We start from the raw sequence: 27,695 nt of genomic DNA, 5'->3' as shown, positions 1-27,695 counted from the left end.
CAAATTTCATCAAAATGTCAATACATGTATGACTATTTATTCCTTTCCCATTTAGGTTGTCCTTTATTTAATGACACACAGTTGGTAGTAAATGGCAGTAATCTGTTGTCTCAGCATTTTGAAAGCAATAGACATTTTTCACCTCTTCAAAAATTGTTCACAACATCAGTTTCTTCTAAAATAAGGTGAATTGAGCTTGCTGTGCAGTTGCCCTATGTGAAGGTGCCGTTACAGCACACAGGATTTACTGAACTATCAGAGGAACCTTGTCATTGGCTGACTACTCTTTCAGCTGTGCTAACTTGAATAATGGTCATAATCTGACTTCAAGATTTCAGATATTACATGCAGAAGGTTACATAAAGCAGTTGGCTTAAAAACATTTATATGGTATGTGGGTTGAAGTTCTGAGATGGTCTTATAAACTTGTTTCATTCAGTTTGGCAAGTAAGTTTAGGAAATACTGATGGTCTTTCTCTGGATAATAAACAGCAGCAGTAGGGTTTGGAGGAAGCTGGTACGATGAATTGTTTTTGAAACTTCATCTGCTTGGTTTGTAGAATGCCGTGTTATGAAGTCATCTTATTCCCGATCATCTGGTATGAGGTATTCTGGGTCCAAAAGTCCAGGACCTTCACGTCGAAGCAAATCACCTGCCTCAGGTACAATTTCTAAGAAAAAGATAAACACATAAAATGCATGAAATCTAGGATTTGTTTAATGGATTGAAAAGGCTGTTGGCTGTATGTGAAATAAAAGTGCCATGGTTTGTTTCCCGAGGTAAAAATGCTTTCTCAGTTTCTCTCATAGATATAATACTGATTTATAAAAAAATACACATTTATTTTTGAATCTTGAAAAGAAGTTTGTCTTCTATTTATTAACAGGCATACAAAGTTTCATTTTATGGAAACTGGAATATTTTGTATTAATTGTATGTTTGGGATATGCTTTCAGTGTGGTACTTTTTTTTTTTGAAGACTCAATTAAGTACAGGATGAGTATGTGGTTAAATTGACGCTCATAGAATATAGCCTTAAAACTTTTGAATTTGGAGTTTTTCCTATATAAGACAAATATTGTCAAAACATAGAATTTTGTTGTTTCAAGTAATTTTAGGAGCTGTTCTGGAATATTTTTGCCCATTAACAGAGATTTATTTTTTTTCTTGTGCTTTCTGTAATTTCAAAGAAGGGTTCACATTGTGTATATGCCAGAAGTTTGACTGAACACCATAAATTCCAAACACTGAGCCTTTTATACAAATAAGTAGAAGGGAGAAACTTGTTTTTCCTTTTTTAGTTCTGCATTTAATTTCTAAATATAATAAAACTTAATTGATTTCTTTCCCTCAGACCTGGAGAAGTAGCCCTGAAATCAAACCATTGAATATGTAAATATACAATGCTCTGTTTTGGTTGTAACTATATGCATGTAAGCTCCTGTGCGTGCATTCAAAACTGCAACATGTTTCATATTCTCATATCCATATCAATATTTATTTTGCTTAACTGATGCTGGTTAAAGTCATTTTCTGTCTGTGAGTTCTTTAAAAGTGGAATATTTATCATCTGTTTATAAAGTGTGAAAACTGAAAAGCTTCAAAGGAGGATTGTAGTAAGAACAAAGAAAAATAAAAATGTAGCATGAAGGGCGAGTTTCACCAATGATACACATTTCATGCGATCCTGTTAACTCCAGCAAGATTGCATGGGAAATCTATCAACAATGTATTTTATGCAACGTATTTAGAGATCAGCACTGTCATTTCCTTACTTACTTCTACTTGGACACATCCATTGGTTAGGTTAATTTGAAAAGTTTATCCAAAGTGTCTGGTATTTATCCTTCTATTTACTTGCCATTTTTTCTCATGTAGTCTTTAGTTATCTTTATTTTCCCTTCTTTCTTTCATGCATGTTCAGAGCTGTTTTAATAACCTTTCTCCTTAATGTCTTTTTCCTTTGTGTCAAATATATGAGTACAGTAAAGAGGGGTGGCCACTACTCCAGTGCATATTCTTCAGCAAAATCCCCAGGTGAGCCATTATTGTTATGGCTATATATCACTAGTGTGTCTCCTTGCTTTCCATTCACCTTTCCTCTGCATCTGTCAATATTTTCAAGCTTGTAACACACATTTTGCATATGGTGAGCCAGAGACTCTAGTGTTTTTGTTAAAGTAGATTTTTGAAAAAATATAAATGATGCTTAATAGTTGCTGGACATCTGTTAACGGCGTCAACCTTAAATTTGTAAAGGTGTAATCTGACTACAAGTAGAGGAGCATTCTGAACAGCAACACATTTGTATTCTAAAGCGTACAATAACAGAAAATTTCAACCAGTGCAAAAAGAAAGGGGGAAGAGCTGACAAAAAAGTGGTGCAAAAACACGTGCCACAGTTTTTCATTTTATTTAGTTTCTTACTCTCCTTTTTCTTCTTTTGTTACTTCAGCCTAAGTTCTAAAACCCTGAAAAACCTCTTTGCACTTTCAGTTTAAAACACTACAGCTCTTAGAACTAATGTGTGCTTTCACTAGCAAATAAGTTGTGACTTTGGACTACTAGAAGTTAACTATTTAAAAGGTATTCATAGTTTTTTCAGTTTTCAAGGTTCTGATATGGTAAAGAATTGTCACCTAGTATGTACTATTTGAAGAATAACAGAGAAGGTATTTTTCTGTATGTTCAGGCCACTACATGTGTAGTAAGAAACCTCAAAAGAACTTATAGTTAGAAAATAGATAACAAAGGTAAGTTTTGCATATACAAAAAATAGCAAATAAGTAGTAGCAAACAAGTTTAAGTGCTACAAACAAATACAGGTAGCTTATGTGTTTTGTGGTTTAAAAAAAAAAAAAAAAAACTGCTGTAAAAAAAAAAAAATACAGCTGGAGTACTGTGAGGGTGGGATGTTCTTTCCTAGAGAGTTATGAGAGAAAAGTTGATGATGTTGACCAGCCAGTCTCACAGGTACAGTTTAGTGGTTCTGTCAGTGCTTTAAAGGAGGATACTGACTTAGAAACAGATAGAGATGTCTTACAGTATAACCCTCAATGGTCATACTCAGGAAATACTGACTTTTCAATGAGCTTTATAAAAAGAATTTGTGAATAAAGAAAAATTGTTTTGCTCCTGTAGTAATAGATGGTCATTTGGAAGCAGATTCTTCAAGTGAAGTATCTCATTTTTGTTCATGAACTTTACAGATCAGAATTTACCCAGTGGCTAGAGCAAATTGTATATAACCTTTCAAGAGTAAGAAAACATAAGATAGCATTTGTTAGCCCTTTTCATCTTCATACCTAAAATTCTTTATAAAACAATGAAGTGTTGATATGCCAAGTTTAAAGAAGGATATCTAAAACAAAATGATGAAAAATAATGTATTTAGAGATCTTCAGGTGGGACATAGGCTCCTAAATTCCTTTAGCTTCTTAAAAAATGCACTTAAGCTGAAGTAACTTTGCTATTGCTCTTGCATGTAAAGCTTGTTAAAGTCAAAAGTAAAAATATCCTAAGAATACCAGATGCTTTTTGCAGAAAAAATAAATAAATAAAATCTTAGTCATGTAACAGAGCTGGGAATGTAAATCAAACTTTTAAGATTTCAAGACAAACTTATTCTGTAGCTAAATGCTAATTAGTTGTATCTTAAGATACTTGAGAGAGAGACAGTGGTGGACAACAGGGATTTGTGGAAGCTACAATGTAGTCAGCCTGGCCTAGTGATAGATAGACTACCTATAGATACACTGCTTAAGTAGAAAAGGTAGTATTTAGGAAGCATCTTCAGCACTCTGAGAATGTTGGGGTACTAGGTTAATAGATACCTATAAAATAAAGTCAATAATGTTCATTAAGAAGTGATGTATAACCTGTGATGGACTCCTGAGTGTATAAAGAATGTGTGTAGATGTAACCATTATTTCATAATTTACTTTGTAGCTAATCTTCTATTTATTAGAGTTCCTTTTTAAAATTTTTCTGACAAAAAAAAAAAAAAAGATTCTTCAGCATGAATCAGCTGTGAAACCTTTTATCTCTTAAATTTCTGCCTAGTATTTTTCCTCTCCTAGGAAAAATGAGGTTCAATTAGAGAGGAAATAATGCTACATCATATTGTGCATTGTGTGTGATGAACAGTATGTTATTTTCATAATGAAATTCATCAGTCTGCTTTTTCAGAAAAATACAGGGACTGACCTAAATGTTAGTCAAATTACTGCAGGTACAACAGGTGTTGTACCAGACCTCTCTGGAAAAGTGGACTTAAAATGAATGAATTCCTGAAGTCAAGAGGGGACATATTTAATGTTTTCATAAAATACTACAAACAGACACTTCAGCTTCTCGGAAATTCAGGAATTACCTACTAGCTTTTAGGTGTTGGTTTGTTTGTTATTTTTATTTTTTTAAACTATATCATTTTTTTCGGAAATTCTAGTCAAGTTCCATATCAGACAAACAGCTCATACTTCTTGTTTGCCTATTTTGCTTAAAACAAACAAACAAAAACTTAAAAAGGATAAAACAGTACAAAAAAGAGTATGTTCTCTTAAATGTTCCACCTGAAAAGTAGTCATTGATACAAAAAGGAGAGGTGGACTGTTCAACTTACATGTTTATGAAGACTTTCTCTTTCCATAATTTATTGTGATATAACACAATATTGTGTTATAATAATATTGTGTTATTAATAACAATATTGTGTTATATCACAATAAATTATGGAATTTAAAGAGATTATGGCTATTATTTGTCCAAAGCTCTTGCACTGGCAATGTACAAAGCAGGCTTTTTCGAACTCTGGAATGGCGATGTGTTAATCGTGTGTTGTCTTGGTCTGATGTCCAGCCAGGGTTTTGGGGGAGCAATTGTGTGTCACATGAGCATGGAATTTATTCCTAAATGCTGATGAGTCTGTATTGATCTTTGTATACAGACTTGAGTGATACCTCACGGAAGTATGTTATGTTTAAAAGCAAGTTAGATGTTGTTTTTTGTTTTGTTTTGTTTTCCTTTTACTCATTTTTTCTTTCATTTGTTTGCATTTATTGCTTCGGCCAGTTAATGGAACTCCAAGCAGTCAATTATCCACCCCAAAATCTACGAAGTCCTCCAGTTCTTCACCAACAAGCCCAGGCAGCTTTCGTGGACTCAAGGCAAGTAGCAGAACCATCAAAAATACTCAATTCCCTTTTTAATGGAATGATGTATGACAGTAGCACTGAAGAATAGAAAGAGTTGTAATTCTATAGGGCAGCCTTGCTAGTATGATTGTTGAGTTAAGGTGGAAAAGAGTGCTGAAGTAAGATTTTTGTATTTTGTCTTAGGCTTGCAGTATGAAACTCAGCTTAAGGAAGGTCAAAGATGGCGATGATGGCTTGAATATGTCAATTATCCTTCAAATTTTCCATTGTTTTGTAGATTGTAGAAATTCCCTGAGTAATTTATATTCCCTTAGGCTATATAAATGTAGTATCCTCTTCTGGATACCTTATAGCATTGTAGCATTGATCAAAATTTCATCTGAAGCACCCCTCTTCATCCACAGCACACAATTTCACCACTTAATGCAATCTGAAAAGCATGTGAGGTGTTCCTTTGGGAGCATCCTGTTGTCTGGCAGCTTTTTCTCCATGTTGCACCAAAAGAATTCTCTTCCTCTCCTACTTAAAAAATGGCAACATTTACAGTTCTCAGAGGCTGCTTTGAGCCTTTTGCTTGGTAGAATAAAAGGAATGGTCTGGAGCACAGCAGAGCTGCATTGTGCAGCTGTCCTTTCAAGGAGAATTTTCTTATGAAATCATCAATTGCAGCCTTTGTGGAAACGCATTAGATGGTTCTTTCTCTGATTATTCTGATCAAGTAATAGCTCCCACTGGTGAACACAACAGTTGTGAAGAGGCTGTACATTCTGCAGAAAACTGTTGTCTTAATTAAGGGACTGGCAAAAGGACGTGATTTGAATAGTATTTAGTTTGGGGTTTTGACATGCTAATTGTTGCCACATCTTTGCCTGTTTTTCAAGGAGTATCACATTGGCTTCTGCCAGGCTTCTGTAATAATTTTGAGAAAAGATTTTGATTTACATGTTAAATTTCAATATATATTTTAGTTGTTTGGTTCATTGAAGCAATTTAGTGTCGATGATCTATACCATTCTGTAGCTACTCTTTCTCCAAAGCTACATGGATTGGTCTCTCTCTTTTAAAGCATTTTTCAAGAGCAGTAATAGTTCAGACATTGAAAATTATAACTCTGGTCTTAAAATTTGTCTGGATAGCTGTCATATAAAATTTACGCTAAGCTTGTCAGTGCTATATTTAACACATGCTCTTTTTTCTTTCTTCAGTGAAACTACAAGTTTAGAAACTAGATAATTTGGTTCATTTTTTTTCCTGCACTGTCTAGTCTGCTTTTAGCAGATTAAGGCTCCATTAATAAGCAGATAATTAAGTTAGTAACAAGCAATTTTCAGCAAAGTGGACATGTCCCATTTCCCCTTCACTGTCAACCTCACAGAAGTAAGCTGTTGTACACTTTCATTTTGGAATTCTATTGGTGCTGGATATTAATGGGTTTTTGTGTCAAATAACTCATTCCTCTATGGCCTAAGAAAACGTCAAAAACTAATTAATCATCTTAGACCTGAAGTAGTGAGTACCTCTTGTTTTATCCCATTGGGGTGCATCTTTTCAGTAGGAGGATCCCAGCTGCGCTCCTGAGACTAAAGACAGAGAAAGTTAGCTGGTGAATCTCAGGATAAATTCCAAAAGGATGAAGTGCACCACACAGTTTCTTGCCTAGAACATAAAGTTCTAGAAGTAATATTTTTGTATTACTTAATCAACATAAAACCAGTAACATGGAAAGCATAGCTTTATGCAAAACTAGATTGTTTTAAGAAAACCATTATTATTTTTGTAGGATTGATCTTGGTCAGTCTATTGAGAAAAACAGGGAAAGCAGAGATCAAGTTTAATTTTTTGAGATTATTGCCTTACTCTATTGTTAAAAAATTCCTTGTTGCTAAGACTGCATCACTGCACAGACAAGTAGTCTGTCTTCCTGTACTTATTTAAAGAAGGTGCCATGACTGCAGTTGAATGAAAAAGTAGATAAAAATAAATACTGTGCCAGACAGTGAAAGAATAAAGTATATTTCTGAGATTTTTGGCTTTGAAAATGCAGTATTGTGGCTGCCTTGTTGTTTAGAAAGCATACATGTTTATTTTTGTAGAGCATGAAACAGGAACACTTAGAGAAATGTTAAAAATACAATTTTATGTGAGCTTGAGTTAGCAGGAAAAGGGAATAAAACCTGTAGAGAGCAGGCCACCAGAACAGCTACACACAAACTGTCCTTTATAAACAATGTTGCTTGGAAAGACAGAGCAATATATGAAATATATTGAAATACACGTCTATAGATTAGAAGCTAGCTAAGTTGTTCGAAGATCAGCGTAGATCTAGGTGATAATGCTAGGTATCAAGGCAGTAAACTTATAAAAGATACTGGTTGTTAAAGCAATTTTTGTCTCAGTCTTAGGCATCGCATCTTACGTCATATTCTCTGCATGCCACTTTTCCTTTAAAGTAAAATCTTTTCAGTCCCCAAGGATTCCTTCTGCTTTACAGCACTTAATCAGAAGTGGTATGCTCAGGCACAGATCTCCTTGCAGGAAATAGTCCTGATGAACAGCCTATCTTTTAAAAGAATGGCTTTACTTCTGCCTCTTTTTCATTCTCCTACTAGAGTACTCTTGTGCTATTAATTGTTCAATTCATACAGTATGCCAATGCAACATCCCAGTTTTGCAGAAGTGTTCAAAAAAAATTGTACTGGAGTCTGAGGTGACATTGAGGTCCTAGGAATTTATACTATGTTTGCAGAATAATAAAAACTACAGAATTTCCCCACAACCCCAAATAAATGCCTTTATTCTAGTAAGTGAAAAATATGAATGTTGTCCTTTGAGTACAGATGAGTAAAATAATTAAGGGTACTCATTAAAGAAGCCCACACAGTTGTGTGCTACTATGTGTTTTTGTTATTCTTTATTTTTAACCTCGCAATGTTAGCCCATTACTAAGCATTTGACTTTGCAGAGAGTTTGTTTCAAGGTAAGGATTCAGATATAAAAGGTAACAGGTAAGGGCATGAAGTAAATGACTGCTCTGTATGATAAGCTTTTTTGAGCTAATGTGCTGAGCTTTTTATCTTTCTATTAGCTTTTCTATGGAGATTAAAAATTGTTCATGGATTAAGAAATAAAGGTAATACTGCATTAGTTGGCACAGGACAAATGACTGAGGTGTCCTTTTTCTGTTCTGTAGACAGGTGACAGTTGAATGCTTTAGCGCTTTTATTTGGTTCTGTGTGTTACAAAGACCCAGCTTTGTAACGCCATTAGGGGTTACTGAGCATGATTTATACCATAAAAATGATCAGTTACTGGATTAAGTATGAGATTTTGAAAAGTGGTGTTACAATATTGTCATGCTTACTTGCATGCATTTTGTTGTTCCCTCTTGAAAATAAGTACCATGAAGTCTTGTCATCTCTTTTTAAAGAAATAAAATTTTACTAATAAAGAAGCGTTACAGTTAAGGCATTTCTTAGAAACCCAATGCTAAATAGTAGTGTTTGCATTTGTCTCAGTATTATTTTTTTGACTGATTGACAAAATGACCAAAACAAAAGGATATTAAAACCCGATTCAACAAATACCATAAGCACTTGCTTAACTTTAAGCTATTGGGTAGTCCCGTTTACTTGAGATGGTTAATGTACTTAAAGTTAAACATGTGCTTAAGTGATTTGAGAGATAAGTACCTTACCTTCATCAAGGCTTTAATCTTCAGTATTGTACACGTGTCTATCTGTTAGCAATTGCATATTAAGAATATTTACAAGGAATTATCCAACCTAGGCAACAGCGGTTCTCAGAGGAATTCTTTACCTGTTGCCTTTGGTGAAGTTACAATCCACCATCCTTCTCGCTCATAGAGCGGATGAAAAGAGTTGGATAATCTCTGCTGGAAAGGAAATTGATGTTTTGCACTCAGCATTAAGTCCTCTCACCTCTGTCTGGGGTTCACTAAAAGCTTTACATTATGTGACAAAACTCAAAATCTCTTTAGGAGAAAGGGTAAATCTTGGCATTATTCTTCAGTGTTTCCAGAACAAAATGCATGACGTAATAGATATGTAATACCATGTACACTCAAATTAATGCTAGCAAAATCACTAAATGTTAATTGGCTTTTTTATTGTTACAAGTATAGCTCCTTGATATAGGTGGGGAACTAGTGATGTTGAGTTTCACTTAAAAATTAAGAAGTTCTTGTATATAGTTTGTCTTAGAGATTTTGTTAGTATTGAGCATTACAATAAATACCAACAATATCTAGCCAGAAATACTAATTATATAAATATGATTTCATTTGTTTCAAAATATCCTGTTGCCCTTTTTTACCACAGCTTTTCACAGATGAGTTACAGTGAAACTGTGAAAGTGTTCCCAGATTTCAGAGAATGCTTCTACAAATAGTTATTTCACAATTTCACTAAAATATTTGTAGTCTACAATTAGATTCATCAGCAATTTTAATTCTTTCATGAAGACAGAGAAAGCTTCTTTGAGAATATCAAGTTTTTCTAAAACTTTTCTCAAGGCTTGAGAGTTGACATTCTCTTTTTAGCTGTCAGTTGAAAGACTACCTCAGTAATGCCAGATCAGAACTTGAGAAGAAGTTAACAATATTAGACTTTTGCTCAGTTTGGACAGATAGACTTGGAGGATATTACAGGACCTTGAAATATTAGTAATAATATTTGTGTATTTCTGACTGGAATTTTCTAAACAGAAGGGTGTGGGTGCGTGTACACATGTACCACACAGATCTGTTTGTTTAGCACATTATGAATGTTCTGGGGGACAAAGGCAGTACATTTAGTGTATATCAGACATAGCATGAGGCTGTTGAACAGCCATAAGAGGTCTGACTGAGGTCAAGGAAGCACTTGCATGTACACATACAGGACTTTTGTCGACCTAGCAACATGATGGCAAAAAGTCCTCCGTTTCTATCCAGACAGGCAAAATAGACCTTTAGGTGGAAAGCTGTAACATTACAGAAAAACATGCTCTAGAAGGCACCATCCAATATAGTTGCAAGAAGCTGCCCATTCAATATGTAAAAATGCCCCAAACATTTCCACAAACACCTGTCACGGACAATTATTCTACCACTGAGTGTAAAGATTTGTCAAATAGGGTACCATTCTACTTCAAGAGAATATGGCTTTATCCCATGTGTACTCTTTCTCAGACTCTTGTGAGATAAAAAAATAAAATCCCACCAGATGTATGGTTATATGGGTTTACTTTCTCTACCTTTCCATTTTAAATACAAACACTAGATTTACATTTTTTCTGATGTATGGAACTGTTTTTACTCAAAAGACTTATTAAAAGTCATCTGTACTGGACCAGTAGATGCAGCTTAATTATAATGAAGACTGACAAGCTGCTGTTTTTTTCACTCCTAAATCATAGACTCAAATTCCAAAACAGATCTTAAGGGACCCTGGCCAGTCCTTCTTTGCTACTTATCCATCACGTTACATTTGCATATTCATTTCAGTTCATGCTCTTGGACTCTGTGGTGGTTTAAAGGCTTTTATAGGTTTTGTTTGATCTTTTTTTTGTTCTTTTGATTTCTTATCATTAACTTAAAAGTAGAGAACCTGATATAATATCTGGCAGGATGCAGCTGTCTGGCATCAATAGACACAGAATACTTCATATGTCTAAAAAAAAAAAAATCCTACAGTGCTTTAATTAGTATTTATCTGTTACATATTAGAAATAGGTGTTCTACTGTGAATGAAGTAATAATGTTGTTTAGGGGGTCATTAAACAGGAGAATTCTGTGGACAGCATTGAATATTAGTCATACAGAATTTAGACTTTCTCTGTAGAAAAAATTTTTTGTTGTTGTTTTTTCACCATGTTAGCATTCAAACTTCTTGAAGTATAAATTATATTTTAAGTCAAATTACATATCTGGACAGCATGCTAGAAATTTCTTCTATAAAATAATTTCATTCCTTTAAATAGGTTTAAAGATAGTTTTGCCTATTTGGACACCAGAACTAGTTTGAATAATGCAGAATTTTTAACAGATTGGATATTAGCAGAGATGAAAGGGAGAATGCTAAATGCCAGTTGGTTAATTAACATCAAGGCACAGTAGCCATGTTAGGTACTAGAGTAGGTGTATTATATTCATGGATATGACAAAAATAGGTTGAGTGTTTCTGAGAGAACCGTGTGTCATATTGGTAAACCTGGTGACATGAGCCACAGTCAGTCTATATAAAATAGTGTAGAGTATAAAGAAATATATTGAACATTTTTGTGAATCTGAAAAAACGTTTCCACAGAAAAGTCATCTCAGTGTATTTCTGTGTGGAAAAACAAAACATAAAAATACAATAGGGCAGGTTTGCTTGCAACCTTTTATAGCATACTTAATTACTCTGTAAATTGATTTGCAACTAGTTTTGGAAACAGTGTTCACTGAGACATTATCAGTGTCTCTAGCAATTGTATTGCATTGTGCATTTGGTTCTGGCTGTACTGTTGAAACAAATTACTTGTGGGGAGACAACCTGAGGGAAATAAAGGCAATAACTGATATGTCTTGTATTGCATAATGCATAATTAATAATAAACACCACACGAGCGACTATCAGCATTAGGTGTACATGGCCAGTAGCATCCCCATTCAGAGGTGACTGGCTTATTTTGAAAAGATGTTGCTGCTCTGCATTACTACATGAGCTTTTGTAAACAGGAAGTCAAATTCTGCCTCAGGTCTGAGTTTTCTAGGATTTGCATATGAGTGAGAGGGTAGATTTAAGTCCTGTGCACTCTGAATTTATCATGTGTAAGGGAAGCAGTATTGAAAGAGAACAGTAGTGTTGTGTGGATGGGAAGAGAGGAGAAGGAATTGTTTCCAAGTCTAATCTGCAGTGGGATCATCGATTTCATCCATATTCACTAGTATAGTATCAAAGCAGCGTGTATCCTCTTCTCATCTCCTTGCTAGTTTGGGGATGACTAGTGAACCAGTCAAGTGGGATACCAACAGTGGAAGATACGCCAAATACTACATGTCTGGCTACTTAAATGATTAGAAATTACTTTCTTAATAATATGTACTTAATTATGTGTCACTTGTTACCAATTCTGAACTCTTCCCAACCTTTTCTAGCTAATCAAGCACCTCACAGACGTCTTGAGAATTTATTTCTACTATGCTGTGTCACTGTGCTATGTCACTGGTATGGTTTTGCTGATGAGAAACTGAGACCTTCAGACCCAAAGCTTCCAAATTACATATATTGTGGGTTTGCTCTCATCTCTAGAACCATGAGGTAAATTATTGGCAGAGCTAAAGTTAAACCTTCTGTTTCAGGTTCTGATCCAGCACTTCTGCCACAACAGTAGCAATCATTTTTTTCCTTTTCCTATCCGTCTTAACTTTTTTCCTGCTCCTATTTGCTTCCTTCTTCTAAACGCTGTGGCCAGAAGGAATGCGCCCAGTCACATTCTAACCTGATTACAAGGATGGAGGAAGTTGGAAATGTGGGCTAGGTATTCCCTTGTATTGTCACTCACTCAAAACCCAGAATAGTCATAAGCAAAAGTTTTAGTAATCTAACGCTTTGCAGTGATCTCTTCCATTTTCCCTGCTTCATGCTTGAAAAAGATGTGACTGACAGGTTGAGAAACTGACTCATAAATGTGCATCACTGTCTTTTAACCCAGTTGTCCTTGCTCCTGGTCCTTTTTGAACAAATAGATTGTTTACAAGTACAGCTACGTAAACATAGCCTGGTTTATGATTGTAGCAATGAGTAGTAGTAGTAATCGTAGCTGCCTGTTTGCTGTTTGTTCCTACTTCTTTGCCAAACATGCAAACAATGCTGGTAAACGGCATTGTTTTAGAGGTTCTGCAACATTACGTTGTACAGCTTCTAGTTACTGTACCTTTAGCTGATCTGGCAGCTCAGCTGCCACTAGAAACTTAAGCATTCATTAGCATTTCATGAGCCTTTAGACAATATCCCTATCTGTCAATTCAGTTCTTTCATTGACAATAGTGTTAATGATTTAAAATATTCTGCAGTGTAACCAGACAATGTCAGCTAAAATGGGAAATGCTGCATTTGCATTCCCGGTATCATGCAAAGCCATTTCCACAGACACTGAGCTTAAGGCAGAGAAGCATTTTAATCCTTGATGTGGTGAGCAGGGAGAACTATTATAATAGCCCATGAAGAAAACAAGGTATTGGAACTTAACAGAACAGCAAGAAATGCTACATAGAGAAGTACATTTATAGTGTAAAATATATTTAATAAAATTTATTAAATTACTAAACTACACTTAACTGTAATGGGAGAGCTTATAAAAACAGTGGTGCATAGAATAGATCCAGTATGTTTTAGTGTTCATTGCATTGATTCATACGCCTCCACACCTTTTAAAAATAAAAAGTGATTGTTGTGTATATCCCTGGGCAGTATGACAGGACAACTTTGAGTAGAATTGCGAAGATTCAGATCAAGCACCAATTAAGTTCTTAGTGCAGCAAAAGCAATTTTCTTCAGACTTCATCCTTCAAAATCAGTTAGATACTTGTTTTTTTTACACAGACACCTAACATGAAGTTCTTGTAGATCCTTGAGTCTTTAAATCCATAATAACCTAAAGTACAAACTGCTAAATTGTCAGGCAAATCTGACTATCATACATGTTCTAGGACACCAATACCAAAATTCTGTACTTTAAATGGCCAGGCAAGCATTCTACACCAACTTCCTAGTGTGCTTCAGTGCTAATCTGAAGAGGGCATGGACATGACATTGCCATCTGTGATGTAGATGTGGTAGAATACAGCACAAGACTGCGTGGTTGTGGCACTGGCCACTCAGTGGTTGTCTGGAGATGGCTGTTTCTGGGTTTGAATCTATGGCTTATATGAAAATGTATTTTAACCAGCATGCAGTGTATTGTAATGATCTTGTTCCACAGAGTGAGGAGGGATGTGTTTGTGCAGTGGGAGGAAATTTTCTTTGCTGTTTATAGGCTTGCTGAAATGTGTTCGACTATTTACGTGAACAGGAATATCAAGGTTGCATCTCAAGTTGGTGAAAGTGTCACTGATATATTATAATGAAGATGAACTGTGAGAAAGCAAGAGTAAAAATAAGATGGAAGTGGAAAAGTAAACGGACTCTGTATAGGTGTTTTTAGGGTTTTTGTAAATTTGTGAATTTGCTGTTGTTTTCTCTAAATTTCTCCATCTCCTTGCAATTACTTTACCATGAGAAATAACAAGATCTTACATACTTCCATAGATCCCTCCACATGGTGGATCTTCTTCCAATGTGAATGGTATATCTGAATCACTCCGTTGCCAGAGTCCTGAAGGTAAGACACCAACGATTACTTCCCTTGCAAATTTTTTTTCTCTAAGTAATAGTTGGTTCAGCAATGTCAGGTGGTTTCCAGTGTCTTCAAATCACTTTTTGTTCTGAGATACCTGATACCCTATTAACAGTCAATCAGAAAAATTGTTAATTGCGTATACTACATCAAGGCTGTAAAGCTAGAAAATAAATTTTATTCTTTTTTGTCAAATAGTAGCATATTACCGGATCCCCCTTTTCAGAATTTGAATGATTTTGAATGTGACTTGTAGGGCATCACCAGAAGTGTGTTGCGGCTGGTTTGAGAGTGAGGTTCTCTTCATAACTGCATGTGGTGCTTCAGGTAGAATCACTAGGCCCATCAGCTGACCTTATCTAAACTTAACCTTTAGTTCTTTAGCTCTTTAAATCAATGTTACTTCTTTAAAATTTTATTGTAAAGTCTTTTTTAATTTAAAAATACTAAAATAAGCAGCTATCAAACTTGCATTTTGGATGTTTCAGCAACAACTAAGTGAAACTGAAGAAGTTCAACAGATAAAACAAAACATTTGGTGCTTTCTAAAAATGATCAAAGACTTGGTGTCTCTGAATAACTATTTAATTCCCCTTGTTGTTGATTTTTTTTTTTTTTTGTTGGCATCATCTCTCATGGAATAAACAATGTAGGAATCACATTTCCTATTTGTTGGTGGAGGTCTTATTGCCACATTAAAAGAAACAAACAAAAGTGTAGAAGATGATTTCATCATGGCAATGGTAGAGCCTGGTTTATTCTAAAAAAAAAAAAAAAAAAAAAAAAAGGAAAAAATAATTGGACTAGATTATGCTCTTTATTAAATAAAGAAAAAGGTGTTTTTACTTGCCATTTTGTTTTTTATGTGCTTTGTAGATGAATCTTATTTGCATTTTTGCTTTCAATAGGCAAAAATATCAAAAAGATACTTCAAAAAAAGTATTTTGTGTTCAGAAAATATTCTGTGTTCATTACTTTTAAAGTACATCCACACACAAAGTAATATTTAATTTATGTGTTCAAAGGTCAGATAACTCTGATTAGCCTTATCTTGTTCATTGTTATGTTCTTAGGTCTTATAAAATAAAAACAAGAGAATAAGCTGTGAGGAAAACAGCTTACTTTTCACTTCTCTTTTGTGTTTATGAATTCTTATTCTGTATCTGCCTATAGAGGATACATTACATCCTGCTGACACCTCTCTTCCTTCATTACTGACCTTGCTTTTTTGCAGGTGTGAATGGAAACAAGTGCTCAGTGTCATCCACCATTCTAGAGAAGTACAAAGTTGGAAAGGTGATCGGTGATGGCAATTTTGCTGTTGTGAAGGAGTGCATAGAACGGTGAGTAAGGAAAATGTTCAGTAATGCTGTTTATTTTACTGGATAAAGCTATGTGTTACCATAATTGCATGGAAAATGTGATGAGGTAAATACAAAGAGCAGTTGCAAAGATATGCCTATGCTTCAGGAGAGCTAGACACAGCACAACACACAGAGCTCTCTGTGTATTATTCCAGCAAAGGAATATGAGAGCAGCAGTGGAATGTGGCTTTTTAATCCCCCAAATTAAGGAGGTATTACCTTCTAATGGAAGCTCTTAAGGAAAACCCTACAGATCTTCAAGAAACTCCCTCACACCACAGGTAAGGAAGGCTGTTGCGGCTGGCAGGAAATTTTATGTGGAATCTAAGCAGCACCTCAGAGCACCAGAGCACCTCAGCTCTGCCTCAGCAGTTCTGCTGCTGTTAGATCCTACTGCCTGCTGCCTAAATCATTTTTCACAGCTTTAGCTAATACTGTGAGCAAAGTATTTTTAAAGGCATACAGTCGGTGGCAGTTAGCCTGTGCTATTGACTCCCTTTTGCTTGCTTGTTCAGTGAGGTAGTGCGATGAGGAGGAGCCAGAGCCTGAAATCAGTCTTTCAGTATTCCAGACTGAAATATTCTTGTGCATGAGTTCTCTTGGGGTAGGCAGGATACCTTTACAGACCTGTGCTGTGTTACTGCTCTTCCCCTGCAAGCTTTGTGTCACACTTTGCTGCTGGTGTAAACATAGCAGATGATGTGACTGTCACTTTCTCAGTTTATGTTTTAGAACCACCTTCTGCTATCTTCATCACTCCGAGAGTTATGTCAGCTTCTTAAATATTATGAGGAATCTCCAACTTGACTACAACTACCAGGCAAATTCAGCAAATGTCTGTAAAAAACATAGAACTTACAGGAACAGTTTCTATTATTTGATCTCTGTCTGATGGTTTTCTTTAAAAGAACCATAATTATGAATGGAAACAACTCATTCCAGTCTAGCAGATCATAGCTTCATATACGGACACTCTTTCCGAGTCATCCAAATGAGCCAAAAGGGTTAGGCAGTAAGGCTGAACATGCTGAACATAGGTGTATGGGTCTTACAATCCCTAACATTATGCATCCATTACTGTTTTTCCTCAAGAGAAAAGTTTCTTGATATTGTATTTGATTTATTTCTCTCCATTACTGAGGATAATATTGGCAGATGATATGCAACACAAATCTAATACTTTCTTCTGGTTTATAGCAACAAATGACGATCATTATTTTTAATACTTTTTAAAGAAGGTGATATACTAGCATCCAAGGTTTATATACTAAAGAATAAGGACTGAGGTAGCAGCTTCTAGAGATACTAGCTGATTACAGTACTGATAAAGAAAAAAAAAGTGACTAACAGTGATCTGAGTATGCTACAGGTACTGTTCCAAACAAGTTCCTACTGCACGTGCAGGTTTAAGGTAATGTTTCTCATCAGTGTTAACATCTAGATTCCATGGTCTTAATGTTTCTTTTTTTGGAATGGTTTCTACCAAGAAACTGTGGTTCCTGACAAGTGGTACCACATCAAAGTAGAATCATTTCCCTAGTGCATTAAGAACTGCAGGTCTGTTGCAAAAATTGTGAGAAGGCAGTATAGCCAGCTGTGTTGAAAATGGATTTCTGTCCATTTTGTCTTGCAAGATGCTACACATAAGAGGCTTGAGAGAAACTAAGTGAATGATACTTCACAGCGTCTTCCCACACACCGTAAGGCTGGCCACAAATCCTTTGTTATCCACAGAGTGAACAACATTCATAAAAGATACCAGGTTAAATGCATAAGATAACATAAGCTAATATTTTTAGGAATAAGTGCTATGCATTTTGGAAATCACGTAAGTTCCACTGAAAATGGGACATGGGCTGCTAAGTCACTTGGGTTTCTAAATGTCATCTATGCTTTTTGGAATGAGAAGACTGAACTAGAAACACAACCTTTCAATTATTTAAAAACATAAAAAGTAAAATTTAAACTTAAAGACCTAGTTGTGTATATGATCACACCTTTATATTTAGCAAAGCATTATTAAGTGTAAATTAATTTTATATAAAACAAATATACTGCAATTGTTCCTAACAATAATGAGAGGAAATGCCAACTATAGTTTATCATTTTTAATTCTTTTTAATCACTATATTTAATTTCTCATAGTGCTGTGCTTGGAAGCCTCAGGATCTCATTATATCAGCTGTTCTACAAAAAGAATTAAATGGTCTCTTTTGCAAAGGGTGCCTATATGTCTATATATGAAGACATGAGTCAACAGATGGATACTGACAGCTAGATAGGAGAATGCCAGAAACCTGTCAGACAATACTGGTCAATATGATAGGCAGTGATATCAGCACACAAATTGTGTCGCTGATATCCTTTTTTTTCTTAGGTGTTATCATAAAGGACATTTGCAGAAGGGATTTGAAATCAGTTAATGAATTGGCTTTGTGAATGTTAACTCCTCTTTCTACACAGTGTAAATGCTGAAGGTTTCCTAAGTGGGTTTTGCTGATCAGTTGTTTGCAGACTTTCAGATAATGCACTTAATTTAGTGTAACATAAATTGTGGTTTTGAATTATACACTGTATTCATAGTGGATTTTACATCAGGTCTATAAGAGGATAGCATTTCACAGATACCACTTAGATAGCACTTCTATCTAAATACTGGATCAGGTTGTAACTATGACAACCTAGCAGATACAGCTGCACTGTGAGAGCAGAAATTCTGTACTGCATCTTTTCAATAATGGATAATTAACTCTGTTCCTTTTTTGTAAAGTAGTCATTTTGATTAGCTGCATCTGCGAAAAAGTAGAGTGAGAATTAAACTGTAAGCTTTAAAATGTACCTGATTTTTCCTTTTGTTATTGCCTCCATTATTTATTTATTTATTTATTTGCCATACAGGTTAGTGCTGTTCTGAGGGACACTGGAGTCTCTTGGTACTAATACAAAACAATATTGTAGCAATAGGACATTTTCATTTAATTTTAACTCATCCTTAATATAAGCAGCAATATCATCTTTGTTTTTTTTTTTTTTTTGTTTGTTTGTTGTTTTTTAAAAAAAAGTCATTCGCTTCTGCTTCTTTCTCATTTTTCCCCTTCTGATGAAATGTAGAATATTTCTATTGCTTAAAGGGGCAAAAAGCAAAATAGAGCTCCTTCTTTCTGGGAGAGTATTTACTGAGAATAGTCATCCTTTTTACTTTGTATATAACCACCACCTCAAATGTCCTGTCCCTTTAGATACTTGCTATAGAGTTCCATAGAATGATGAATAAAAATAGAGAACAAATTAAATACAAAAGGACAAAATTAGCACCCAATAAATCCAGCAGGATTTTAGACTAGTCTGTAATAAACATAAGGCCTTAGCTCTACTGAATCCTATTGAATTTTTCCAGTAGGGTATCAGTTTTTCTTCTGCTCACTTACACATAAGCATGCATGATTTTATCTTTAAAGCCTAGCAGTTGAACAAAGCTAAGTGGAAGGCTTAAGACAAATTTTGCATGTTGCATTAAAGAAGTGAGAGAGAGTTGTGCTAGGTCACAGAAGAATGAATTGCAGCTGGAGCCTGGGATTAATACACAAAGTGAGCCAGGTTGTGGTAGTCAGGGAAACAGCAGGCACAAATGTTGCTGAGAAATGAAAAACAAAATCAAGTCCACTCTGTGAATTTTCTGTCAGCAATCTCCATGGGTCAAGGCATTAAGATCTATATTCTTATATATAAGAGATAATGCCACATAATGTTGACTGGTTTCTGATTAACTGTTCTCATATTTTTCTTGCTAGATCTACAGGAAAGGAGTTTGCGCTGAAGATCATCGACAAGGCTAAATGCTGTGGAAAGGTACTGTACAACAATTTACATGCATAAGAATAATAGCAGAAACAGCACGAGCAGCTGCTCATTAGTCATAAATGGTGGGTGTGTTTGGGTTTTCTGACTGTCTGTTTAATAGGGTGATGATATTCCATCCAAGAAGCAAAGCAGTGAGTGTTAGTCTGCTGGATTATAGAATATAAAAAAAAAAAAAAAAAAAAAAAAAAAAGCAAACCACCAAATTGTCCTCATAGTTATTAAACTAACAAAGAAAATACCAATATTTGTCCAAAGTGAAATCAGAAGATAAATTGATGAAGTATAGCCTGATGATTTTGATCTGTAAAACATGAGAGGAAATTTGCTGCTATATCTGTATTTATATAATTCCCTTCCCTCTCTGCCTCTTACTTTTATCTTTTTACAGCTAAACATACTCCTTTTATATACAGTATATATATTTGGAAAGAATTTTTCTCAACCATTTCTTTCTGTTTATTAGTTTCACATCCTTTAGAACAAAGAACTCTTAACAAGAGAACTCACTATGTATTAATGTATGTTTAATACATTAAAAAAAGACAAAAGTTGTCTCTGCAACAGAAGAGCATGTTACATAATGGAAGTAGGTATCCTAGAGTTTCACATACCTCCTCACAAGCACAGGGATTTTTAAAACAAGGAAAAAATCAACAACAGGTAAAACACAATCATGTATGTAGACTATGTGTTGGAACAAATAACAAAAACATAAAATACTTCTGTTTTAACTGCTTTGCCTGTGAATGATATACCTTAAAGTGCTCAAGAGCACTTTGTTTTTTACTCAAATGGATAGTTTAGCGTTAGCCAAAATAAAACTTGGGGCACAGTATTAATTAACAATCAAGTTCTGGATTAAAGACCCTGAGAGCAGGACATGAATTCCATTCTCCCGAGGTTTCTAAAAAGACAGTCTTTTTGATGCAAATACTTTATTTTGTAGGTAAATGACCACACTGAAATGATTCTGGAGTTAACTTTGCAACCAAGTCAGGCTTTTAATTCAATGGTACCCTTTTTGTCAATTACATAGAGTAACTGTTTACAGTACAATTCAGAGACACAGATGCTAGAAGTGACCTTTTAGAATGATGTTTTAAGTCTGTGTGATGTTCTTTGTATGATAAGGAGCTGCACATTGCTGTATACTGACTGTATACTAGCATTACTTGCTGTGATGACTTGCTCTGGACCTCTGCTCAGAGGTGCTCTAACAAAAATGGTCAAAAATCTGTGCAGATTTTAAGCTGTGTATTAGGTAGTAGGGGATGAATGTTCCTACCCCCACCCCCCCCACCCCATCACTTTTTCTCATATTCTCTAAGTTTATTTAAGGGAGAATTTAGAAAGGAATCTTAAAAATGTATAACCACAAGAAAAGCAGTGCTAGAATTGCCTTTCTGAGGTTTACATGTTGGCGTTTCTTTGGCTGTTGGAAGGACAAGCTAGTGTGGTTTACTGCAAAAGAAAACTTCTGGGTGATTTTTACTGCTTGCAGTTTCAGATGTTTCTATTACTTGTCTGAGTCAGCCTCTTAAATATCATAAATTGGGATGGTCCAGAGACAGACAAGGCATTCTATGCAGTAGATTTTAGACATTTTTTCTAGTAAGCATTCTTGCCACTTCAAAACAAACAAAAAGGAACAAAAGAAGAATAACCTATGGATGTATATACCTGTCTGTTTTGAAAGGACCTGTATCTGTATAGCTGCTTACGGGGGTGTGTGTGTAAACAGAGGACTGTGGTTAGGATGCTGATAGCTGTTAGGGCAGCGCCAGAACTGTCGAGAAAGAATTTCAACAAATAAAATAATTAAATTTTGCTACAGCTTCGTCTTTCCTCACCCTCTCTCACATGCCAAGATAAGCCCTATCTTAAAAACAACAATCTGAACCAAATACGCATGCCTTGTAAGTTGCTCACTGCTCTCTAGCAATTTATGTTGGATGTCCTAAAATTTGAATCCAGTTGACTACAAGCAGACTAAATGTTAATTATACATTAATTTATCTGTAAATAAAGCATATTAATGTATACTAAAATCTATATTGTACTATCCAGGAGAATGTTATAAAAAGCTTTAGTATTATTTTTATAAATTACAAAATTTGACAAAACCATTGGTGTGGTTGAAAATAAGTAACTATACACTAGTGAGCATGTGTAAGACAGGCATCAAAAGAGTAGCTCAGCAACATGTTGGAGTCTTTTTTTAAATGAACATTATTAGTAGTGATTTTAAATAAAGATCACTTGTGCTTTGGTTTTTATTTAAAACAATTAACAATTGAGTCAAGTTAAGTGAAGAAGGCGTAGGTGAAGCATAGTGTCTAAGTCAGAGTTAATGGATATAATAAATTGAGTATGTTACCTGTTCTTTAGGTAGGAAAATCTATAATAAGATTCTAGGTTTTGTTTGGACTATTAACACTAGTTTTGAGTTTACAGGCTTTCATCCGTAAGGCTTAGTATGCTGTGGCTGTTCACTTTTGTCTGATGATGAAATTCAGCATTGTGTTTAACAAAATTGCTTCATGTTTGTTTGTGTTTTGTTTTGTGTTTTTCTCCAGAGCACGTTTGCTTGGAGCAGACATATGTTTGTTCAGAATGACAATTGATGCTCTTTCAAATTGAATTTCAAAGGTGTGACTGTTGAACCCATATATGCCGCACCATACTCACCAAATGAGATGCACACATGGCATGTGGTTTCTGAGTTACATAGCCACATAAAGCTTTGGCAAGACCACTATAAATAACCCTAGAAATAGAAGTTAAAGTAGCATAAGATCTTTAATCACTGCTTATGCACAGTGGATCACATCTACTTCTCGTGCTCTGCTCACAAATGCATGAATTGCATGCTACTAATCAGTGCATTAAACATCAATAAGTTCAAACTTGGTGAGATGATTTGATATCTGCCAAAGTAAAGGAAATTTCTGTTTTAAGCAGGCATTGTTACTTAAAGGGAACTCTAAATGCAGTATCTGTATTTCAACGTTTATAACAAAAAATGCAAATCATTCTTCCATTGAAAGGAGCATGTAGTTTTCTTCAATCTCCAGTGTTAACCAAGTGCTAAGATGCATTGGAGAACAAAACATTCTGAAACTAGTTCTTGAAACTCATTAGTTTCTCAAAAGTATAAGGAAGGGGAAATTAAACTCAATCGGTGTGCTGTTAAGCTGTTGGAGCCACACTGACTTAACTGAGCAGGTACCTATTTTGCAGATTGTAAATCTGAACATACATATAAAATGAACTGAAATCTATAACCAAATCAGTTATCATATTTTTCACATATATAATCCATGTCCTTTTTATAGTGCCAGTCCTTGAAATTAAATCCTAGGTAATCTGTCCTTGAGTAACCTACGCTAAATGAGAGGTGAGAGCTGGAGTGGATCAAGAACATGTTAACTATTGCTGGGGGTGGCAGGCTACAATGATCCAGGTTGACTGAGGTTCTGAGCCTCTTAATACCCACATAAGGACTACAACCTGCACTTCCCAAATTGCTGTCATGTTCCGGGGTCTTTTTTTGGTGATAATCCATGGGTTATGTGTTTGAAATATGATCTTTTAAATTAACTGATGATGTACAGTTGGGCTAAAATACAAATTAAAATCCAGCAGCAGAGAGTTATCTCTTTACTACCTAAATGAAATATCAAAATGAGTGCTCACTGAAGAGCTGATCAAAGGAAAAGGAAATTGGGCATTTTGTGTCTATTCATATAAACCTCTCTACTCTTTTACTGACCAGGAACACCTGATTGAAAATGAAGTATCTATTCTGCGTCAAGTGAAGCATCCAAATATCATTATGCTGATAGAAGAAATGGACACCCCAACAGAACTCTATTTGGTAATGGAGTTGGTCAAGGTAAGACTAAGGGTTTAAAAAAAATGAAAACAATTCACTGTGCTAGTCAAGGATGTAATGTCTAGGAGAAACATATCTAGAAGATATAATCAGATAAGATTTTAGTGGCAACCTCCATTTTTAATCATGCAAATATTCTTGTCAGTTACATTCACGGGATTTACGTCTCTTCAGTTTTAATTAGACTATTCGCACGCAACTTTGAGGTAATTTTGCAAAGTATATGCACAACTTAGAGAGAAGCGGGTAGTGTTTTTTATAGCATGTTTAGAATATTCAGCAGCTAACTGTGGTGCGTGTATCCCAACGGAACATTTGCATTTATTTCACTAATATCTTTTGTTAATCATTTGCTTTAAAGGAACAAATTCTCTTTAATTAGTTTTTCTTAGTCAACTGTAGATACAACAAATAATCTAAACTCAAATGTGTATGTTCCATTAAAATTAAACCTTAAAAAATCTCACCTCTTTTGCTGGTATCAAACATTCACTCACCTTATGTCCAGTTGGCCAAAAACTTGATGGTGCTATTGTACTTGTACAGAGGAAAAAAAAAACACCTCAAACTCCATTCTGCTGTCACTTTGTGAACCAAATATTTAAGTTGCATCAAATTTTATTTCTGCACTCTCTCTTATCTGTGCTGTATGCATACAGAGCAGCACTGCCCATAGGGTTGATCAGCAGGTGAGGTACAAATTAGTGCAACTCATCACTTTTTATTTCTGTCTGAAACGTTAGATTCAGGAGTTCCCACTAGAATGGCTGCCAGCTTGGGAAACTCTGAAGAAAGTCTGTAATTGTTGATTTCATAATTTTTGTAACATCTTATTTCTCTCCCTTTCTAGATGTTATTTTTATGTAATTGAGGCATCTCTGTTTTTAAAAAAGTTTTTTATTTTTAATATTTTAATAGTTTACCATCTTGGTGCATAGTTCCTGAATTTCTGCTGCTTTTCCACGTGTACTGAAATGCTTGGAATGCCACCCACAGTTGCTCAGATAAATCACTCCTACAGATGTATCCAGGGTAACCATCACAGAGACACCCACGTAAAATTCATGGCAATGACTGGAAATGCTGCATCAGTAACTCATTTACGTGTTGTTGTATATTCCAAGAGAAATAGGGTATCCTAGTCAGAGACTGCATAACTGGCCTACTCTGAAATCACCTGGAAGTTCTGCAGTTCAAAGGCATCTTGTTTAGCTATATTTATTTGACATTTTCACAATATATCCAATATTTTCAATTTGTAGTTCATTACAATTGCTACATTTTTGTTTTACGTTAGGTGTTGTTTTTTTTTTAAACTATTGGATTTACATTACTTTAGGCTTTATGTAAAATCAGAGCTGTTTTTTGCTATATGAAAGTAATATTACACTGGTAAGTTGAAAATGGAAAGTGTAGGCATGTATGTAACATAAACAAGTAATCAGAAATAGAAAGATCAATAGAATGAAAGCAAGACCAAAAAAGGGCTGTGCTTTGTGGATGACCCAAGTCACAGTATAGTATTTTGGTGACAAAATCATCTTTCCCCAAATCATTTCTTTTTTAAACTATTTAACAGGCCTCCAAGCGTGTCTTTTGTACAGGAAGACTTTACATGGTGTTTTACAAGGTATCTTCAACATCTTAATTATTTTTCCTGAAGTGATCTGTTATCTTTCCATGGCTTTAGGGAGGAGACCTATTTGATGCTATCACGTCTTCTACAAAATACACAGAGCGAGATGGGAGCGCAATGGTCTACAATCTAGCCAGTGCACTCAAATACCTTCATGGTCTCAACATTGTGCACAGAGACATCAAGCCAGAAAATCTCCTGGTATGTCCCATTTATTTTCTAATATTATCTCTTTGTTCTCATTAATGCAAATGCTTGTACATAAATGTCAAAGAGCTGAGTAGAGAACGTGAGGAATATTAATTTAGAGTAAGTATGTATAAAATAAATCTTCTGCCATAAGATAGTAATCACCATAACCCAAATGAGCTGTGCTCAAACATGTCCTTAGACCTATCTTTATTTACATTTCGATTGGCTGCCATTTGGATAAGTGGGAATATTGTCTCACAGAACAATGAATTTTAAAGCTGTGTTGATGAATTATTTATTACATTTTGCAAGTGGGAGAGAAGGTGGGCTGAGTGCCATTTCTTTGAGTGATCATATGGTTTTCTTAAGCAAATTTTTTTCTTCTTCTTTCCCTGTCATAGCAGGAACATCTTTCTGATGACTTACCAGTATTCTAGTCCTGAACCAACTCTGTACAAATATTTATTTTGTGATAGGTCACTGACTACATTTTATTCTCAGCAGAGAAATAAGATGAGTCTGTTGACAAGAATTTCCATGAAATCTGCTTTGGGAACTGCTTAGGATACAGTGCACGGAATGGGAACAGGGTGCTGCCTTGCTTATATAGAGGTGATAATCAGGTATTACATATTGGGTATGAGATAGCACATGTGGTGCACTGAACAACCAACCCTGCTTGAGTCACTGTCAGCAGGAATGCTAGTAGTGTTCATCAACACTTGATAGGTATTTCTTAAAGCCTTCTGTGGTGTTTGTCGATCACATTTAGCAAGGAGTCATGGATTATCCCAGAGCAAATTTTGAACTATTAGAAGGATGGGGTGATAAGCTGAAAATATTTTCTAATTAATAGTCAATTCTTTCCCAACCAATTCCACTGGCAGTCCTTAGCAATTGAAATCATCCCTCAAATAAATTAGATTGTTTAGCAAAAGAAAGAGGGGGAGGCTTCTGGAAAATGTAGACACAGCAGCATAGCACATAAAGAAAATGAAGGTGGAAGTTTCACCTATTTTCAGCACCTTTTCAAAAACAGCCAGTCCAAAGAAATTTTAAGCTGTCATTAGTATTTGAATACGTTACAAATAGGCACAATGTTCTTTATGTCTAGGAAGCCTGAAGAGATTCTTGACAGATGCAAGACTTACTCACAGTGATTACAATGTCAGCATGTTAAGATAGCATACTGGTATTGAATGTAAATGCAAATATTTCCCATCAATTGCCACCTGTACTTGGAAGTAGCTAGGTCTTTTGCACAGGGTCACCCAGCTGTCTGATTTCTGTTCTCTTTACCAGTCATGCATTCAAAAATGCAAACTATAAGAGTAATAGCGGATATGAAGTTGCTGTATCAAGGATAAAAACATTTCCATTAATGATATGAATTATACAGAGGAACGAAGGAAGGTATTGCTGCCTTAGTGTTACTCAGTTGTTTGAAGAAACCAAAGAAATTCAGCCATTCTAGAGATGCTGGAGTTCTGTGTTCCAGAACCTAGATCCCATTGAAATCATAACAACATAAACATTTACTTTAAGAACAAAACCAGTATTAATTTATATGCAATTTGTCCTTATAATTTCCTTTGCTTTTGATCTGTCTTTTTTTTCTTGTTATTACTGTCATATAATGCTTTTCTTTCTATTAGAAACTACCTTCTTTCCCATGCAAAATAACTCAGAACAAGATGTGCTAGATTCTTTACAGGGCTTTTGAGTAAGATGTACTTGTATCTGCACAGAACCGTGGATACTTTGTAGTCAGCTTCCTCTTTACTGAACTCTTCTAGTATAACTGCAACTGTGAGACTAAGATTAGGTAAAACATTCCTATGATTTAAAAAATCTTTCACTGACTAGATATTCCAATCTGATTGTGACCTACAGATTGGCAGCTACAATAAATTGCAAGTATATAATTATATTTTTTGTATTATATTTGAAATTTATCTGCATTCTGGGATTGGTCCCTCGCATATTAATTGCTTGAGGCTTATGGTCTGATTTAATAGCTGGCAGACATCTCCAATGAACAGCTGCTCCAGCTGCACCATGGCTAAAAGTTGCCATGCCATTTTTCTCTTATTTCTTTAGAGCAAGGAACCAGAAACATCACCCCAACCCATAATTTAACAGTCAGCATAGCCATGGTCTCAAAAAGGGAATAATTTGTTGCTGTGTCATGGAACAAGCTGAGGGGAAGTACCAT

The 27,695-nt window shown here is 35.2% G+C and overlaps 1 protein-coding gene across 2 annotated transcripts in view; it reads left to right on the top strand.

The window, feature by feature from the left end:
* The window catches only part of DCLK2 (doublecortin like kinase 2), an 85,528-nt gene that overhangs the window by 43,170 nt on the left and 14,663 nt on the right, over window positions 1-27,695 (top strand). For both annotated transcript variants that reach the window (XM_084286120.1, XM_084286121.1), the window contains exons 4-11: window positions 561-662; window positions 1,988-2,038; window positions 5,072-5,166; window positions 14,445-14,517; window positions 15,767-15,875; window positions 19,688-19,745; window positions 23,533-23,652; window positions 25,343-25,489. In XM_084286120.1, coding sequence (XP_084142246.1) covers window positions 561-662; window positions 1,988-2,038; window positions 5,072-5,166; window positions 14,445-14,517; window positions 15,767-15,875; window positions 19,688-19,745; window positions 23,533-23,652; window positions 25,343-25,489 — 755 coding nt within the window. The remainder of the gene's footprint in view (window positions 1-560; window positions 663-1,987; window positions 2,039-5,071; window positions 5,167-14,444; window positions 14,518-15,766; window positions 15,876-19,687; window positions 19,746-23,532; window positions 23,653-25,342; window positions 25,490-27,695) is intronic.

The sequence above is a fragment of the Netta rufina genome (assembly GCF_964035555.1).
Source record: "Netta rufina genome assembly, chromosome: 4".
In the NCBI taxonomy this organism is placed as follows: domain Eukaryota; kingdom Metazoa; phylum Chordata; class Aves; order Anseriformes; family Anatidae; genus Netta; species Netta rufina.
The sequence above is the reverse complement of the archived record's forward strand: the minus strand, read 5'-3'. Positions and strand labels throughout refer to the sequence as shown.